The sequence below is a fragment of the Mycetomoellerius zeteki genome, unplaced genomic scaffold, assembly GCF_001594055.1.
Source record: "Mycetomoellerius zeteki isolate Tzet28-1 unplaced genomic scaffold, Tzet1.0 scaffold667, whole genome shotgun sequence".
Lineage (NCBI taxonomy): Eukaryota > Metazoa > Arthropoda > Insecta > Hymenoptera > Formicidae > Mycetomoellerius > Mycetomoellerius zeteki.
In genome coordinates, this window is record NW_017257683.1 from 145242 (window position 1) to 166944 (window position 21703).

The following is a 21703-nucleotide window of genomic DNA, read 5'->3' on the forward strand; positions in this document are numbered from 1 at the left end:
TATATATGTACGTACGTGCAGTTAACCTTATCTGTCCCTTAAAATATTGACGAACAATTAAAAATCATCGATCCTTTATTATACATATGTAATGTATTTATAAAATTTAATTTTTTTATTTTGCGAGAGAGATCAATGTTCTCGGATAATTCTCCTGAAAACTGATTTATTTTAACGCAAATCTGTGAAAAATAACATAGTATCATTTGCTTTTGTTCACATAATTGATGTCACATCAGCAGAAACTCAACTCGCTCTCGCACGTTTTCTGCTAATACTGCTATCGTCATAAATAACATTATTCGCTAATTAAAATAGAACATTTGCATTATTGCTTAATGCCGGATTATATAAGAATATATCTATGTGAAGAAATCTTAAAGAATTTTATCATGATGAGAAGAAAATCCAATTCGCCGATTACATTTTCTCTCGTGATGCGAATTTCGCCGCGTGTACGTACCTATACGCATTGAAATATAAGAACGCTTCCTTTGAGGTAGCATATCTCCAATACGAGACACCGTTTATTTGCAATTCGATCCTCGTTACAACGAACGCTGGACGCGCGCGATTCACAAGATTACTGCTATACAAAGTTTAACAATTCGATCTCTTCATTTACATGATTATATCTAATCAGTATCTGTGTAAAATTTTCCTACACACGCAACCACGTTCCTATGGCATCGCGTTTTAGCCTCCACAAACGATCGTAGGAAGGAATAATAACGCATGAAGTATCGTCGAATTGGTCTAATCGAGAATCCCTCAAGCATTCTCACTTTGACGAGGTCATAGACCGAAATTCCACGCGGGAGCGCAAGATAAATTCGTCGTAATCACAAATTGGCAATTCAGAACGTGCATTCCATTGCATCAAATAATTTTGCTAATAACTAATTGGTAATAACTAATTGCTAATGACTAATAACATAAATATATTACATTAATAATAGATTTTTTAGACGATTACAATTCGATGACATCTCATGTCGGACTCTCTTTTAATATTGTATAATTATGTACACAAATGCGAATTAAAATCAAGTTGAACTAAAATTTGATGCAAAAGATTGCGTAATTAGAATGCTAAGAGCTCTAATTATATATCTGAAAGAGACAGATAGAAAGGAACTATTTACAGAGCGTACTTATGATCAAAATGATACACGCTAATGTTACATGATGCAGACGTCTTCCTATCATCTTTCAGTTATTACAATACTTAAACGAAGATCCATTCGAGATCAAGACGCCGGCAATATCGATACATTCGAAAGACTATTTACAAAGATGTATTACTAATAATACTAAATTAAAACCTCTAGATTTTGCGGCTGAACAATTTCGAATATTTTTGGCCGATTGATTCTTACGTAATATTATTCATCCTAGATGTGCCGATCTGTCGCATCTCTTGGCACTACGTGCTGCATGATCCATGTATGTGCGGCCGTAATAATCTAAAAATAAGCAGACGGCAACGAGAGCAAGGATCACAACAAGCACGACACCAAACGCTCTATTTATAATATTGAGATCGGTGATGTTTTTTTCGAAAGATCGCTCTATCAGTGGCAGTTAAATCGACTGCATCTTCGTTTAATCATCTGTTTTATTTGTTTCGGGCGTTCCATTAAATGTGTCGTGTACGATAACTTAACAATCTCAAGAATTTAACGAACCTATCCCTATTAGTATATAAGTAATAGAAATTATTTTTTTAATGTAATACATAAAAAGAATACATAAAAGAAGAAAAAGGTATTCTCTCACAATAGATCGAATTTTTCTTACTTATACATGACACTATGATGTAAAATCATGTTACATCATGCATGATATACTAGTCAGATATCTTCTCACATATTTCTCTCCTATATATGTATGAATAATTATTTACAATTAACTTAGGTCATAATCTGTGGAACGTTCGTAATTGAGGAGTTCCGTACAATCTCGTTATAGACTTTCTCGAACACGTAGTAGGGGAGACCGGGGACAAAAATAACATTTTGACTTTGAAGTGTTATAATAGTTAAAATATGATACTACATTAAAAAAATATGTATCTATAGAATTTATTTAAATACAAAATTTTCTTTGATTTAATTATTTTATGCAACTAGAAAAAAAGTTATGTTTATTTAAAGACTATAAGGAATTTTGTTACAACCGTCCCAACCCTCAGGGACGATAGTAACGATTATAACAGTAGAGGAGGATAATTGTACCACATTTGCCAGAGGTATGTAACACAATAACTTATAAATTATACTTTCTTGCAGCTGCACAAATAGATATCTCTGGTCCTTCATAACTTCTTTAAATGTCTCTGTTTGTATAAAGACACTTCTTATATATAATTTTTCTCTTATCTGTCTTGTGTTTTCTTGTTAATGGGATTCTATGAAGAAAAATACAAATAACGTTGTACAAAATAATACTAAAATAAAATCAAGTAAGTTTGGGGATAATTGTAAACATCAACGCAGATAATCATTAAAACATATTATGATAATACACTATACCTTCATTAAAAAGAAAAAAAATATTGTAGATTTTATGCACGCAATAAAACTTACTTGATGCATGAAAAAAATAATTTTTGCTCCTGCACTCGTGCACGTTTCGCGAGAATCAGCATGTAACGAACGATTCAATGCCGATCTGTCTACAGAATTTTACCATGCAGCTGCATACATATATCCATTATAGTTTAAGAAATATTAACGATGTTACTATTGTCCCGTGTTACTTTTGTCCCCGGTCTCTTCTATGTTTCGCGAAAGAAACATTAGATACTTTCGTATCGCACACTGGCCAAAAATATGATTTATATATATCATCTAATGCTCGTCTCTGTACATTCGAAAATCGCAATATCTGCGATGTCATCGAAAAACGACCTACAAAAATGATCATTTTGAGTCATTGCGTTCGCTTAGTAATATGTAACGAGAGAGCAAAGTTAAACACACAGACGCAACAAAATGTACACTCCATAGATTTTTCAATAGTCCTAAAATAATTCTATTTAGCAGCCTTGCTTTATGCTAAATGAAATATAAATACCATAAAATCATGGAGTTGCTAGAGTTAACAGATAAAACTAATTGAGCGCGTGAAAGCTCTGTCGTAAGATTGGCAAAGGAACTTTCAACTTCTTATATATCGCCAAGTTTTGTTCTAATACAGATGACTAAAGACGCAGATCAATTGTCGCACACGACGCATCGATTTTTGATAGAATGGACGCCCGTTCGCTAATAACGCGAGATAAATGTGCTCGCCCACATATAAAAATATCAGCAAAAATACAATATTCTCAATGGCTACGTTTACATCGTGCGCTTAGTCTGCGACCTATACGATAGGTGTCTTTGTTTAACCTACAAGATAAACAAGGACATCTATTGTATAGGCCGCGGCCTAAATGCACGGTGTAAACGTAGCCATTAATTTATTTGTAGTGTCGTCAATTATCTACATTTATCTAAATTATACATATATATGATTATAATATATATGTATAATATATAAGATTTGTATATATAATTTAATATTATATATATAATTATATATTGTATATATATGTGCACACACATATACATACTTATTTATTCTTATAATTTTGTAATTTTCTACCACACATGATATACACTCTATAAATCGCATACGCGTCAATCTCGCAAGTTTATACGTACGCATTATTTAGTCCGCATCCGCAAATAGCAAAGTTCATCGGTCTTCGTTTTTGCTACCGGTTTTCTTTCTACCAATCAATTCGTCATTATAAAATTGCTTCCCGTGAGTCATTATAGCTGATATATTGATAAAAACGCACTTTCTCACCGTCGCGAAAGAAAGTCTTACTCCGGTATACGTAACATTGTGCAGAATTGATTTTCATACATATAGTTATAAGTTATCATTTTGGATGGCACCGTAGATTTTAATTTTACGCTTAAATAGTCGTTTAACGTATCGGTTTCACGCTCGTGAAAATTATCCTTAAAGATAATAATATTAAAATTAGCACGGTAAACAGTATATCAAATGTAATATCGAAGTTATCCAGCAAACGCTAAATATTCTTGAAATATTCATAAAATATTCCTAAAATCCCAAAAAAACGTTCCAAGAATACTCCAAAATATTCCGAATATTTACGATATGTATAAAAGAAACATTCAAATGTCGGTTAAAAATTTCATTTGTATATCGTTACATATATTCCGAGAATGTTTTATATATATTCCATATATATTCCGCAAAATTTTAATTTTTCCAAAAATTCCAGGTCAGGTTGTCCGTGAATCAGCTTTTAAACAAAATTTTACTTTGGAAAACACAATTAATGTGTTTTCACCTTAGAGTCCAATTTTGCGGCTCACTTCACAGACAAAGTGCTGCGCTCCTTAGCTTCTCTCTCAGGTGATTCTTGTTTACGAGTAAATGTTCGTCGCCGTGGCCCTCTGTCGGCGGAGATGTGTATTGCTCGCTCGCTAGCGATTTTCGAGAAATATACAAGAAGTATTCACATAATATTCTGAACATTTCATCGATTTGCACATTCTGTGACGATTCTTTTACTGTTCCGGAACATTCGGTACATTGGTAGTACGAATCGAACTTTCTATGAATATTTAGCGTTAGCTAGGTAACATTTTCCTTCCTTTAAACGAATCGTACTCAAAAGAGCACTGTGGAGTTTCTGTATGATAGTATCTTCCGGCAAATTCAATAAATAATTTACGAAATTCCATTACACTCTTTTATCTAATATTCTACTAAATTAAAACTAAATCCAGTCGCAGGAGTAGGCCATTTCACGTGCCTACATAACGCACACACAGGCACACACACATGCACACTCATTCTCTTTATCCTGATTTTTAAATACATTATAAATCTACTCCTGCTTCTTCCTTATTTCAACTTTGCATTAAGCTAAACGAAACTAGAATCAAATAAACCTCAGCTCTTGTCTCCGAGATCCTGCATGATCGTTGATCCTGTCGTCATTCGGTTTCGCAAGCTGGAAGACCTTGTCGAAGCTTCACGCTACGTGTTCCATCTTCGAACGCATCTGCATTCTCTCACTAATAGCTCTTCCACATCTCCATGTAATATTCTGCACTGATTCTTCTTCTCTTATGAGTGTATTCTTCTGTATTAGCGTTTCGGAACTTCTCCTCATCGTTCTCCTGACATCGTTAGATCGTTAGATTCCGATTCTATCCTGATGCATCCTGCCAACTATTCATCTTATTTTTTCTCCTACAAATGTGCGCGTACTTTTGCTTTCACTAGTCATGTAACAAGTCGATATTCGGTCTAGACAACGAGCGGTCATCAATCGTTGTTCATGTCCTTCAATTCGGTATATGCGATTCGCTTTCGGTATAAATTGCTACCGCTCGACAACACGTTCCTCTTGTTCGTCGATGGACCGGGCGCGTAATAATGTCGCCTCTTGTACATGACCATCCTGCGAAAGAAAAAACTAGTTAAGATATCTGCATGGTGACTAATTTCCTACAAAAAAATACATATATATTAAACGAAAGTGTTGCTTTCATTTCGTAAATTATGACTTATTATAATTAACGATAATGTTAATTTATCATTGTAAAGAAGTAATATATAATATTAAATAACAGTTTTTGATTGTCATCCATCTGCGTGCGTTGTTTTTTTTGTAATTCTGTGATCAGATTTCGATTACGATTATTGTAATTGATAATTACTGTAATTATATTGGAAATACTAAAATTTCTTTGTGCTCTGCTTCTAAGTGCTGTGCGTAGTTAATTCTTTCAAACATCAAGTAGGTGGTATTTTTCTGCAAAGCATATCTACCTTTCTTTCGGTTAAAAAAAATATACAATTTATCAAAAATACAAAAAAAATTTATTTCTATTTCAAAACGTTAGTTTAATTGTATTTCAAACACAGATTCTCTTTGAAATGTCATCAAGTTCTCATAAATTTAAATAAATTCCCCATGTTTTTTCACAGGAGCGATTTCATTTTCATAATTTTATCGCGATCGAAACAATTTACCACAATTTCTTTTTCTTCTTAATTTATTGTATCAATAAACTAAGTAATCTCCCGCTCTCGAAAATAATTCCTTCACCTACGCGGCACTGCGCAATGTCCGTTCGTCTTCGCATCTTTATCAACACAAACAGCTCGGTGCGTATGGGATTACCACATTTTATCAGTACAATCGCAGGTCAGTCCTTGAGCACGATCTAACGCTGGCAGGAATTTGCGCAAAAAGTTTGAATAGCAAATGCAGTCACGCCTACATCACGTGTATTGTTCACCGACGGCCATTCGTTTCCTCCTCTTTCTCTGTACCAGCACACGTGCTGGTGCTGGCAATTGTATCGGTACATTCACGGGAGATACTGATAGCTACATACAGCTAGTAGCTTCATCGCATCTATCGCAATAACGTCGAAACCACGGCTACGTGTTCTTCGTGTAATAGTGACATACATCCGGAGTGTCTAAAAATTCGCGTTATTCTAAAAGTAAGAAATATTTTGGGAGTATTATAGTTCCTCTCTCTAAGGAAAAATTTCATTCGAGGTATATTTAATTTTGAGGAGCCTGAAGTCTAAATACTTCGTTTAAATCGTAATTAAGATATTTATTAGATGCTCATATACGTAAATAAAAAATCAACGGTTTGGAAATTTAGTCATATTTTAAAGTATATATAATTTGCGAATTTTTTCCTAGGTGAAATTAAATCTCTTAATCCAAAAAAAACTTGATTCTATAAAGATTTATATCTTTATACACTTGAAGCTTTTCTTCTTCGAATTAAATTTTTTTTAAAAAGAACGTCATCGAATACTTCTCTGCCTTCTGATATGTATATTTTGGATCACGCTGTATGATCATCACGACTCGACTATTATCTATGTAATTACTATTGATGGTACACTAAGCTCCACCGAAGGTGCGCGAAAACTTCCACTCGCGGTGGAATGATAATTATTGCTATAACAAAAGGCTCTTCTAGTACCATCTATCGAAAGGAATATCCTTGTGTGCAAATTGACAATGCATTCTTATGCAAATGTTTAAAAATATACATCTGTATTCTTTAATTACACATAAAAAAACAAATACAGATTACTCATACATAATTACGTTTAATTTCTGGTATCGTGTTAATACTGGAAAATACTGGTTTAACGAATTCACCTCGTAAATATAATTTCTTCATAACTGATCCTTGACAAATCTGGTTGCATATTAGGCGCAGACTTACCAAACAGAACGAAGGAGCGTATTTATCCGATCTAGTTTCGACGAATGTATATATATATCTGGAATGTTTCTTTTTTTAAGTAATTATACTTTACGGATATGTTACAGAATAATGTAAACGGCTGCATGCAATACTCGGTACATCGCAGGATGGGTTTATATAGATATTCGATTTATTTATTTTATTAAAGTTATTGTACAGGGAGCTGGACTTGGATGCAGGGAGCATGCATAACACATTACTTCGCACAAACAGCTGTGGAAAAAGGAAAAATGGTATCCGATTAATAAAAACAATTACCTCGAGTATTGTTATATAATTACGACTGTAAAACCGTGCAATATTATTCGGGGCAAGACAAACGCGAGTTCTGTACACACTCACTCATGCGTTATTAAATTTAAATGTGGCTTGGCTATAATAAAGTTCTAAAAAGTGGCGGTATTTCTTCTAGAATAAAAATGTAAAATAATCGGCGGATAATTCATTAATGCTGTTTGCGCGCTAATTAATAATTTCACAATAAATAGCCAAGTTGTGCTAATATTTAAATGTATACGTAATTGTATTAGAGATCTCCATATTTTACAAATAAACTATCTTAAGCAGTTATATGATAAACTTCTTTTTTTAAATATGTTTTTCAAATTTTCTCTCTATATTCTTTATTTTTCTTTAGAATGATCTATTCAATAGATTCGACGAATGCAGACATAGTAATTTTCGAGATCATAACTCTAATATTTTGCTCCAATATTTATAAGTATATTGCGTATATGTTGAGCTCACAAAATTACTACAAGGGGAATGATTGTCACGAATGAGCAAGAGAGGATTATAAAATATACAGGCGGCAATTCGCGAATTGAAAGCAAACTATCTGTCATCATTATGGACTGTCAACCGTCAACGGTCGTTCGTTCATTGTCCATCATCTCGCGCTTTCCTCAACTCGTTTAATACTTCGTGTTATCCGCCCGTTTTAGATTCAAGTTATATATAAGGCACTCTTCGAGTAACGACGAAGATTAGAGGAGTAATTTTGGCGACGCCCAGCCTTCACGACGTCGTTATTGCGACTCATAAAAATAAGATGGCTAGGCGCCGTACGCATAACTGACTAGATGAGTCCATTCATCTCTCAGAAAAGAGAGAGAGTGGAATCTTTCCCGTTGTATCTTTTATTTTGTAACTAGTCTTGCCAAACTGTTCCCTTAATTTTCTCATTTTCTCACCTTTATACTTTTCTTTTTTCCTGTCGAGGAACCTTACTCTGAGGAATCGGTCCGGAAAATCTTGGAGACGTTGATATTTTCGTTTGTTACATAGATATGCGCGATAATAATTTATCTATCCTAATAATACTAATACAGTAGTGTATCAATGGCTAATCTCAAAATAAAATATAATATACATCGGTTTATATATAGTATATGTTGTAGGGACTAAATTCGAGATATCGCCTGCGGTATTTTCAAAGTTTTAGATCTAAAGATAAAGAATAAATTCCTGCAATGGAAGGACAATAGAACATAGTTCGACCAGCGAAGTAGTTCGTTAAATGATCACAGAATATACCTCATAACAGCGCACGTCTGATGGAGCGATTAAGTAATAGACGATTGTCTAGTGATAATAGATCCTGTCTACGTTAGCCGTCAGTGAAAAGGGCCACGACATTCCTATAAATAATATAACGACATAATTCCATAGCTAAGAAGGCACATGTTTGCAAATATGTTTAGGCATACTGGCGATATACTCTTAGAGACAATTTCAGAAATATTACTTACTACAGATATTTTTTCAGTAAAATAATTATAAATCACGAGGAATGTAAAGTGCGGAACGGTAGATAATATCGTATGATAATATCATAATAAATTTAAACAATTAACAATAAGTACGATATCAATGACATATCGCAAGTAAGGCAACAAAGACGCATGTCCCTTCTAAAATGTTACTTAAATGCAAATATTATCTAATAATATATAATATATCCTGTAGCTTATAAAATATTCTTTGGAAGCATGTGTGGCAAAAGAATAAAAATGACGCTGTTTTCGAGGCCCTCTCACACACTTTGGAGTGTCTTACAATAATATAAAAAGAACAGTGCCTGCACTTGCTTCTATTTGGTCCTTTTATACCCGTTTTACGCTCTCTTCATCGATCGTTCAATTCTTAAATTATACAAATCAAACGAGCGAGGAAGAAGAGCGGCAATATTACTTAGATCAATTTTCGTTTCTTCAAGACTGGAAATATCTACTATCATCGATCGATACGTATCGATCTTTCTAATGTATCTTTTCGCGAATTTTATGCTAGCTGATTTAGGTCACATGGATGTCTGAAACAGAAAGCAAAAAATATCCTTTTAATTTAAGTGTGTACTACTAATTAATTAATGGAAAAGACTTGTGCGATTATAAGATTATAAGATTATAAATTTACAAGAAATAGACAGTTATAAATTAGGTTTAATTACAAAAATGTAAATAAGTCTTTCCCATTGTTCTTTGTAAAGAATTAATTCTATTAGTTCGACACTCACCTCACCCTATAAATCCTGCTGCTAATGATATAATGATAGCTAAAAGTCCAGTCAGCATTTGACCAGCTGTTGAAATGACTGGCGGTGACGCCGCGTTCTCAACCACGGCGTCTGCCGAAAAGTAATCCTCCGCGGTCAACCTGTCACCATACTTATCTAGCAATGTCATAACGAGTCCGTTTGACCAGCCGAAACCAAGTTGTACTTCGTACTCACCTCCACTACCGTGGCCACCCGAAACGGTCGCATCGTACTGCAAACAAAATTCCATTCACTTTCATTTTAGAAATTTATTCAGAAGACAAATTAAATTGTCGATGAGCATCTCGATTTAAATCACTTTATTTCTTAACGCGACATGAGTTTTTTTTTTCAAAATCGCAATGTACACAAATTTATATTCTTTCATTTCATTTATATTCTTTTCTGTTTTCATTTCTTTTCATGAGAACCTTACTTTACCTTTTCGTACATGCTGTGAGTCTCGTTGAAAGCTTTATAGTTGCTACGGACCCATCTCTGACTAATCTCGTAGGCTAGTCTCTGCGCCCATTGGTCGCCCGAGTTATTCAACGACATGATGAAGAAATACTGGAGAGGCGGCCAGGCATTGGGATAGTCCCATTGTTCACCGGAATGTTCTAATGTCGTCGGTATGCCGCCTTGATTTAACATGATCTGATTCTTTTCGAGGTACTTAAGCACCTTTGACACGTATTCAGTTCTCTTAGAAGTATCATAGCAGTCCGTCCAGAGTGGCAAAATGTTAGTCGGATAGAAGTAGTCTCGCTTGATGTCGTTCAATATATCGTAGTCCAACCAGACACCCACCTCCTCATGCCACAACACCATCTTGATCGCCTCTTTCCACTTCTCAGCCAAGTCATCGTAATATGCGGCTTTTGTCTCATTTCCCATCTGACGATTGAACTGCGCCAGCAGTATGGCGTTTCGATATAAAAAGGTATTCAGATCAACCGGAATTATAGACCTAGTCTTGAGATTTGTTAGATTACCTGAAATCCATCTGGCTATCAGCCTCTAGTTCTCTCTTACGAGCTAAGTCGCTCTTACGAGCTGTTATATTGAAGCGCAATTCATTACGACTACTTTAAAAAGTAAGCTAAATCGAGTTTTCAATTTCATTATGATGGAATTGAGCGAGGTAGGGGCAATTTAAACGCTGTGCAGAAAGCAACGACACGATCTAACGATTTCAGTTGTAATACGTGCAGCTTTTGCGAAAATAAATTTTAGAGTACCGATTCCTCGAACATTGCTTTCACTTAAGAAACGAGCTAGAGGGCCTTGAAGTGCGCGCAGATCTCATTGAAGATACGGTGTTTAATGTGGAATAGCACGATAATTGTGGGTAATGCTGCTCATGTATGTGTAATACGTTATTATAGCTTCGGTCCGATCTATTAAAAAAAATTATGACGAACAAACAGGATTGCGCTCTTAGCTTCTTTTAGTATAGTTTCTAATGAGCATCGCGGATAATCAAAGAATCTGCGCGCAAAAGAATTATTTAATGCGGGATTTCCTACATTCTATTTTTATACGTATTATTTTATATATAAACATACGTTTATTTTATATATAAATATCTGTCTCTTTCTTGTTAAATCACAAATATTATCATTATTGAGCTTATAATTCTGTTGTCTCTGTGACAATAACTTTGTCTAACAATCAAAGTTATTTTAAATCGTACTCGTAAACTCGCATGTAATACTATTGCACCCAACGTCGCTCAGCCATAAAGACCTTTATTTTCCTCGCGCGGGAAGCAATTAAAGAATGATAATTACCCTTGTTGGTACCCTCGTGTACGAACCATCGACTGGAAAAATCCCATCCGGACTCGGCCGCTGTTTTCAATTCTGAATAATAATTGTCCTTCTCTTCGGCGGTTCGAAAACTTTGGCTCGTCAGATAGTCCTCCCTGATCACCAAATCGCGAGATTAAAAAATCGAAGGATGAAAATCAATTGTCAGAATTAACGTCGAAAGTGAGAGTAGCATTACTAATAGAACTCGCAAAATTAATGCTGATTTCGTGCGTCTTGTAAGAGAGTCAGAATCTCTTGCAAAAAATTCAAGTGTTATGCAACGCATAAAAATTAATGCTTACAAACTGGTATAAAGATAATAAGATTAATAAGCATAAGTATCATCAAGAATAATATTTCCGCATGTATACTTTAACTCATTTGCTTCAACTCTAGATCATCTAGCTCCTCTCAAAATCTGCAACGTCATTCACGCTAATACGAAGTCGCGGTACTCACTTGTAGGATTCCGGTCGGGGACCTGATGACTCTTCGTAATACCTAGCGAGCGTATAATTGATCCCGTCTTTCTCAATATCCACGGTACGATTGGTCATCCAGAAGTTGAACTCCTTCTCCAGCAACCAGAGGTTCTCCTTCAGCCAGGCGTCGTCGTGGGTGATCTTCAGATATTCGTCTACCATAGGTATTAACAGTGGCGGATGCGAGCGCATCGCATAGTAGATTCTACCGCCGTTTGGTATGAAACCGATCTTATCCACTATCTTAACGAAATTGTTCAGCATGCCCTTGACGGTGTTGTGCATCTCGGACAACAACAGGCCTTTGATGATCCAGTACGAGTCCCAATAGTAAAACTCACGGAATCGTCCGCCGGGCACGATCACCGGATGCGGTACGTAGATGATCGAGTAGAGCTGCTCGTTGATCCGCACGTCGTCCCGCATCTTTCTGCCCAGCAGCTTCCAGATCTGATTGAGATCGGAGCCGAACTTCCGCAGTTCGTCGTCCTCGATGTTCTGCAGGAACTTGGGAGTGGCCGTCCAGTCGGCCGGGTCCCAGTCCTCGAACTCGTAGCCCGGCTGCTCGAACGTGTCGTTGACGAACTTCTCCACCTGGTGCTTGTTCGGCGCGTTGTTCACGCTTTTCATGAAGGCCCAGAACGACGCCAGCGTCTCGTTTGCCGACCGCTTCATCTTCATATCAACGAAGTACTTGGAGTCTTTGTATATGCCGGCCATTTGTACCGTGTGCAGCAGATCGCCGTGGCAGTATATCTCACTGGAAAGGCACGGTACATGGCTACTTGGCTATTCGACGAGCACGAGACCCTCTCGATCGCGTGCAATTGGTCGCGACGGTGGTCTCTCTCGCCAGGGCGGGAGTGTTACGTGAATGAAATCGATAGAACGAACTTTGCATCGGAGTAAAAAGAAAGGACGGACGCGTATGAAGAAATAACGAACGGGATCGTTAATTTATGCGGTGATTTATGCAGACTTATGGTAACACCAAGATAACGATTATGAATAGCTTTAATGAGGAACATCGTTGACATAAGAGTTCCTGTTATTAATTAATTTCATAGATATGATATCAATTAGACGGCCACCAAATCTCCTTTCACCGCAGTGCAAAGTCAATCCTGTATTAAAAGAAGCTATGTTAAGATTTCGCATTTGTGGTGTAATCCTATAGTGACTTTACGAGACAAGCTTTTCAACTATTCGCGGTTTTCGCGGTTGAATCGACATCTGGACCAATGTCTCGACCCCCACTTAAGCCGGAAATATTTTAAAACGCGCAATTTCCAATAAGAACAAAGGTAGTTGTAGCCATTGATTGTAAGAAAAAAAAGAGCTGTGGCTTCGAATTGCAAATTAGGATTAACTATTATCGTTTATCCTCATAAACAACGATGTCATATCAATAAAGGTGCGGACAACATATGTAAAGACTTTTGTCTGCTTAATAGTAACAAAATTCCAATCTAATTATATAGTTTTATTTTTTCCTATGAACCGTTGGCATTGCAAGTATCTTGATTCACTTCCGGGAATACCTTCAGTAGGTCGGGATTAGATCAGAGCTCATAAAAAGAACGTATTCATTCAAACGAGCGCGTATTCATGCGCGGCAATAGTCGTAAATATGAAAAATTCTGTCACGATTATTAAAAATTACGCGTAGTGAGCATAAATATCAAAAGTGCACAATAAATTAAATTAAATTAAATTAAATTAAAAACAAGCTCAAAAGTTTCCCGATATACTTCTTCGAAATCAATTCGTTAAAAAAAGATTCTACTGTCGTGAGAGCAACGCAAACAAGTACAATACTGTTCTTGTTCGGACTGTTATTCTTCTGCTTGTATTCTTCTCGCTTCCGTTTTTCTCTCTCGCGTGGATTATTTTTCAACGATCTCGGACACGCTGGGTTGTGCGAAATCGCGCGGATTCGTGAACATGTAGATCAGCCTGGTCATTGGTACGTGCGAAATCGTGCGAAATCGTGCGATTCCCGCTTTCCTGGACGGCCTTGATGAACGCGATTCCCGCGTGCACGTGCTCGTTCGTTTCGCGGCTAGGAATGAAATCGATCGTGGTGTCTGTGCGTAGAATGGAGGAGATCCCGCTCGTTGTTCGCGTGACGGAATGCGCGAGGCGGCAGGCGATCGGCTCGCGAAATGTGCCGCCTCATTATCATTAGTAATACGCGCGCTGCAGTCGCGTCTCACGAATACGTTACGAAGGATAATGATTTTCCCGTTCGTGCTGGAAACCGAACCGATCTCCGCGAGTTGCCTCATTATTAACGATTACCTCGAAAATCTACACTGAAAAAAGAGTAGCTATCACAAATGTTGAGTAAAATAATTTCAATCTAATGGTCGGTTAATACAAAAATGAAAAATCAAGGCTATGAGGATAATTACTCTTATTATTCTTTTATAGTCTTTTATTTTTTGTTTTAATTGGCATTATTAATTTTACTTAATAACTAAAAAATGATTTTACTCTTTTCTAAATTTTATAAGTATCTAAATATTTAATAAGGATTACCAAGTATAATAATATAATCAATCATTTGATAATAATTATTAAATATTTAGAAAAGTAAAATTATTTTTTATTATATTAACTGAGCATTTGATTAAAATTTCATTCATTTGCTATTATCAGACTCTTTTTTTAGCGCGGCAGAAGTGTGAAAATTTCCGCGGGGTCTTTGATTTGTGAGCGCCTGATTATTAATCCGTGGTTACGTGCCGATACGATCCTTTTAACACAAATATAATTATCCGCATGGAATAACTGCACGCGCGGAAGCATCTTTTAATCGACACGTCGCATAATATGGGAGTATTTTTAAAAGGAAAGATGTCTATCTTTGCAAAGATCGGATATGTGATCGTCAAGTTATTGTTGTTCCTAGAGGAATATTATTTAAAGGAGTTTTTTCATGTCAAGTTTATCCATTGCCAGATTATCTATGTTAATACATTTTGAAATAGATAGAAACGATGGCGTGGGAATGACAGTGCGATTTTAGCGTTTGCGTAATTTAGCAGTATCCATGATAATTTCGTTTAAATACACATTCGTGCATGCGATAACTGTAATCATTCAGTTTTCACTATTGTCAAGCCGGTTACTAAACCCTACTAAACCTTATATATCCACAATTATGCGTGATATATCGCTAATTAATAAATATTGCTGATTTCATATGATAATCTAATTGAAATTATTATAAATACTAATCGGGCTCTCGAAATTAAAAATAAAATTACAATAATAACGGATTTGTGATGCTCTGACTTCCGGATAACACATTTAATTTAATCTTTATTCTTTTATATCTCATATTATATAACATATTAGATTTATTGTATCCTTAATTTCAATTTTATAAATTTGACATGTTAATGACTTGAAATGATTGTACTCTGTGGGGACTGAGGGTAAGTAGAATTAGCACACATATTTCATAACAATTCAATTAAAATCCAATGCTCTATTATCCAGCTTAATCATTTGGCTTAACAGCGAAGAGACAATTTTTGAAAATTTCCCATTCATACAGAAGGGACATGCTCATCCTTGGTCTCACGTAGAATGATTCTCCAACATATGCGGACTATAGGGTAACTCCGGTATATACGCCGCACCTATCAAAAACTTAATTTATTAAGTATTATTTACTATGTTTATAGTAAACGAACTATATCAGTAAAAACTTTGTACTGTCTACTACTATGAAAAAAATATTAGAAATCCGAAATATTTATTTTTCATATTAAAAAATAAACTTTTTGAAACCTTCTCTTGTATTTTTGCCGCATATCTCGTAGGGGTGGGATATATGGCTACTCATAGGGGAAAAGGGGGTATGTACGGCTCATGAAAAATTTACAAATAATGCAAATATGCTTAATAATACAAACATGCTTTACTATTCCATTACACGTATGTATCACGAAATAACCACTAAATCTTTTACACGTCCTACATTAATCATTTTATGTAGATTATAACTTATGATGGCGTTACTTATTACAGTGACAAATCGATTCAACTCACAATAAATTCATTAATATTAACAATAAGAAGCTGAAATCATAACACAATACTAATATAACATAAAGGCATGTAACAGAGTAGTTATGGGAAAATTACCCCTTTCTATTTTTTCTGACTTCTGCGGCGTAAATCCCAGTGCGGCATATTTGCCGGAGTTATCCTAAGTTAAGTCTTCGACGATAATTTATCTTCCAACATCGACGGATTATATATTACCAAAACATCGACTAAAACATTCACAACTTGCTGAAGATGATTTGAAGAAAAATCGAAACATTCAAGTAAATTTGTATGTTAGATAAATATAATATTAAATATCATGAAAAAAGTTTTTTATATATAATTTGCGCACCAATTTATGCGCTGTTTAATGCTCTCATTACTCGTTATTATTATAATTTTATTTCTAATTTAAATTGCTAGCTTCTATATTTATTATTCTCAAATAATATATCGATCGCAATGCAGACTAGCATTATATTTACATAAACTGGACGTAAAAAATTATTGTGGAAAATGGCAATAATTATTGCGAACAGGTTCGAACAGTTGTGTCAAATGCAGCGAATCGTGAGATGCCGACGATAAATCGTTTTAATTACACATTGATTTAATTAATGCTAAACGAATGCGGGAATTGCATCATGCGACAGAAGATCTACATTTGATATACTGTACACATTCGTTAGTCTTCCGTCAAATATAAATATTCGTTTACATATAAGCAAACATCGAATTAGATCTCCTTACGAAAATCTAGTGTTCATCTTATCCGTTTCTATCAATGTAGATTAATTCAATCTCAGTTCAACTAACTCTTCATCTTTTTCTAGTTCCAAGAATAATACAAAAAGATGAAGAGTAAGTTGAACTGATTGTGAGATTAATCTACATTGGTAGAAACGGGCATTAGACTGAAATGTCATTGCAGTCTCGGCCAAGAAGTGGCCTGATCGCGCCACTTTATTAAGACGTCATTCGAAAGATCTCCGGAAGATTCAATTTACTAAGCTCTAAGCGTGTTCGGCATACCGCCTCTCATATCCTTTGTACATCGTCGCGTTATCCTACTCGCTATCATAATCAAGGATATCTCAAACCGAGATATGCGCGTCTCGGTGAAAAAGACAAAATGTGTCTCCACAGAGATCAGCAGAGTTAATCGTCGCGATCAAAGGTGCACCCATTGCCAGATATATCCGATGCACGTTATCTCGGAGACGTGATTCGGATCTGTTTATGTCACGATATACTTATACTCGATAAACATGTTTGCATCGTACGATGCGTAAGACACAAGAAGTCCTTATCTTCTTGGAAAACATTACTGAATTTTGTATCCGTAAATTAGCAGATAATTCCATATCGGAACTTGTCATTATCCGCAAATTGTGATATCGTGATCCTTGAGCACTTTAAGAAAAAAAGTCATTACGGCTTTTTAAAGCAATTTTACCAAGAAATAAATATATATATATTTTTTTTCACGATTTTTCTCTGCATTGCAGAAAATAGTATGTAGATTTGTTGAGATGGCGCATCGCCAAAATTCGTGAGATTGCATACGAAAATGTTTAATATCTCTAGAAATCTCGATATGAGATAAATGCTCTTGACTTAATTGACATTTTGCCCAGAATTCCTTCTAAAATTGTGCCAGTTGAATCGGTTATTATAAACTTCATTTTACGTAACAATAAAATTCGCAATAATAATAATAGATATTCTATGTCGAATACGAATATCGAAAGGTATAGTAAATTTCCTCTGTTTGAATGTGCAGAATTATGAGGAACACGATACACTGCTTTATCTAACATTATATTAACAAGTCGATACCCTTCATTGCTCGCTTTGTTTAAGAACCGTGACGTATCTGCAAAAAGCAAAACAGTTTCGCAATTACGACAACCTGATTCTTTCTCGTATCAATTCCGAGTAATCGTCCGGTTAAAAAAATACCTTATATATCGCGTGTAAAGTATTTTTAGAGTTTGTGCCATATATGTATATATATATATATATATATATATATAATATGGGACGTTCCACGTCAACCGGATCACCTGCGTGTCCAAAAAAACAATGAAAATAAGCGTTCAAGATCTCAAATTATTCGTATGTGCATGTACTTTCGAAAGAAATATGCTGTTTTTAGAGATCCAATATGACGGATCCAATATGGCGTCGAGAAGCGATGAACATCGCATGCAAATGTAACATTTTCTTGCTTAAACTGTTGTACTGATCCCCAATCGGCTTAAAATATTTTTTATTCTAAAACTAACTTAAAATAGTTTACCCCTTCACGCTCGGGATTAAAAAGCTTGAGAATTAAAAGAGGTTGAAGGTCTAAGAGTATAGAGCTCAAGGTTTCGTACGCTGGTCGCCATATTAGATCTACTATTTTAAATTTCGAAATTTTGACAGCATATTCGCAATCAACAACTCCGAAAAATCTAGAAGTAATCATTTTCAAGCTAATTGGGGATCAGTACAATAGTTTAAGCAAGAAAAGGTTACATTTGCATGCGATGTTCATCGCTTCTCGGCTCCATTGGATCCGCCATATTGAATCTCTCAAAACAGCACATTTCTTTCGAAAGTATCCGATTGACGTGGAAAGTCCCATATATATATATATATATGTGTGTGTGTGTATGTAACTTCAACAATATGTTTTTCCATTTACATTTAAACAAGTATAACAATAATCCTCGATGTGCATCAGCTCGCGGGATCTCGGCGGGTAGAGAACGAACGCCAAATCTTTAGATAGAGATGCTGGCGACGCATCATCGATCGTACGAGTGAAAAGTTTCCGTTGCAATTCGACTCACACCATTAGCATGTGCACACATACATATGCAGACGCTGTAAAGGTCACGCTCATTGTGCTTGCGGAACACGATAATTTAGAGCCCAACTTGCCACGCGCCTGATTACGAGACAAGGTTCATTGCTAAGGTCATTTCCCTAAATGCTCGCGTCACGCGTGCCTGCTAATGCAATATCGCATATGCAATCCCGTCGGTTTAAAGTGACACAGATTCCTTAGTGCGTCAGAGGTATGATTATACTGTATAATGGCACTTTGTAAGGAAGAGGAAAGTACAAAATTTGAGAAGCGGCACACGTAGTCGAATCTAATTAGCAGAATATTGTTCCCTCCGAAGTCGCATTAATATTTGTACATTTTGTTAATAATTAATTTTCGTCTGCAATCTTTTCGAACTTCAGTGCAAATTTTTGTATTGTTCCAAAGTATGCAAAAATCTGAAAAAATTCTTACATAGAACAAATTCTTACATTTCTGAAAATTTTAATATAAATGATGAATTTTTATCATATAGAAATTGGATTGTATTTTACTTATTTTTACAAATTTAAATTTATCTATCAGAATTTACAATAAAAAAAAATCGATTGTGCCTTTAAAATCTAATATTGTTGTCGAAAGATTGATTTTCCTCAATTTATTTCCTAATAATAATAATCCCAATATTAATTTTCTATATTTTATTTAACATTTGAATTTAATGAAATAACGATAAAGAAAAAATATACGCAGAAGAAAAATAGCACATTAATCTAATTTTGGAAAAGCGAACTATTCTTCTACGTATGTTTCCGCAACATGTGATTTACGTCTACGTCAAAATAAAGTAGGAATCACTTGGACAAAGGCCCAAATAACAAAAACAAGATGCTACGAACTTCATTTGTAAATTATGAAGTGTTAGAAAAATGACATAATTTAGATAACTTGATAACATCGTCGAAAAAAATACATCTTACAAAGAAGTTGTAAAACAGAAAATTTCTTGAAAATTTCAAATATAAATAAATTTTTTAAGTTAAAAATGAAACATGAAAATTAAGAACAAGCGAGTTTTATTGCAAACAAAATTGTTTGCAAGTCCATCGAGTAATTTTACGAATGACATGTATGACACGATTATTTTTTATCGCGTGTACGACGTGTCTCGTTGTCGACATATCATTTGAAGTCTCGTGACATTTTCTCGAGACGTCTGATACCTACGATTGGTCAGCTGTCGGAATTTATTCGTCTAATGTCGCAGTTTTCTGGTAACTACCGAATATATTTAAATGAATTTAAAACTTTGAATTGTAGGATTCTGTAATTTATACAATCTATTTGTTAAAAAAATTCTCGTACAAATATATTCTACTTTCGAAAAAACCTATTTTTTTTATTATTAATTTATTAATTTTTTTTGGAGAAAATTGAGAGTTGTGATGGTATTGCTGTTGGCATTCATACTAATATTCTACTTTGTATCTTTCTACACATAATTAACTTCTGGCAACTACTTGGTGAATTTTTGTTATAATCTCTATTTTTAGTTACACAATAGAATAATTTTATCTATTGCAGTAAACTGTCCTGAAAATAAGATGTGGCAGCTATAAATATTTTTATATGCGGCAAACAATTCTAATGCGTGGTAATACATTTTATGCCGTTTTAAGTTAAAAAAAATATTTTTAAATGAGCATTGTTGGTGATATGTAAAAACAATTAGCTAAATGACAAGCTATCATTGTTTTTTTTTACGTAATAGCCTGTAGTGTTAAATGCATTTATAGAAAATGCGATAATATGCCTAGTCCTAACTAATTTAGTCCGACGTCATTTTGTAATTCCATCTTCGCAAACAATGATCAATAATGATTAGTGAGATAAGTGTACGATAATTGGGATATAAAATTTTATACTATCATGCCTCTAACATAATCGGTTACGTATAAGTCAGTGGCGTAAAGGACTCGATTTCAAGTATTTAACTATGATAGGATACTACTATGATAAATTCACACTGAATGACAAAACAGTTTCAAAAAAATTTCAAATGTTTTATTCAAAATTTCTTCTTCGAAATGTCTTCAGTCGCTTTAATTAAGAATATTTATCGATTAAATTAATGTGACATATTTATGAAGACAAGCAATGAAGAATTTAAAAAATATTCTCAATCGTCGATAGCTTTAAATTATAGACAGATCGTTGATGTTGAAAATTTTTCACGCGTATCGTACGATGGAAAATGTAACTTGACCGCAGTTTATCGCAGTTTCGAAGGCCAGCGGCAGACAGTATCGGTTTCTAACGTCATTTAAGCAATTACCTGTTAACAAGTTATTTCATCGCGATGACACGTTGGCAAAAAAAAGAGGGCGCGAGATATCGTTCGAATCGAGTTCTTGGGATGGATCGAGTGCAGAATGAATTTCGTTTGGCTGGTTCTCTGAGACACTTACCTTGAGCACGGGGGCGGTTTCGTCGTGCCCGTGTTATCCGCGATAGAAGTGCTCGGAAGAACGACGAGGAACATGAAGAGCGCAGCGTGACGAAACATCAAAACGGAGCATGTCGGGACCATGGCCATTTTTTTCGATCTCTCGGTTTCGTACTATTATAAGTGCGTGCGTGTACGAT

The 21703-nt window shown here is 35.0% G+C and overlaps 1 protein-coding gene across 2 annotated transcripts; it reads right to left on the reverse strand.

Moving 5' to 3' along the window:
• Window positions 1-5277: 5277 nt before the first annotated feature.
• On the reverse strand, window positions 5278-21672 carry LOC108728929 (trehalase). 2 transcript variants are annotated; one of them, XM_018457753.1, is made up of 6 exons: window positions 21526-21672; window positions 12155-12937; window positions 11675-11808; window positions 10323-10876; window positions 9866-10113; window positions 5278-5497 (listed from the first exon to the last, which is right to left on the reverse strand). In XM_018457753.1, exons 1-6 carry the CDS (start codon window positions 21651-21653, stop codon window positions 5362-5364), a joined length of 1983 nt encoding a protein of 660 aa, XP_018313255.1. In that variant the 5' UTR covers window positions 21654-21672; the 3' UTR covers window positions 5278-5361. The 2 variants fall into 2 exon arrangements, with proteins under 2 accessions (XP_018313255.1, XP_018313257.1); XM_018457755.1 differs by lacking the exon at window positions 5278-5497 and adding an exon at window positions 7211-9656 and having other exon boundaries at window positions 9861-10113.
• Window positions 21673-21703: the final 31 nt, after the last annotated feature.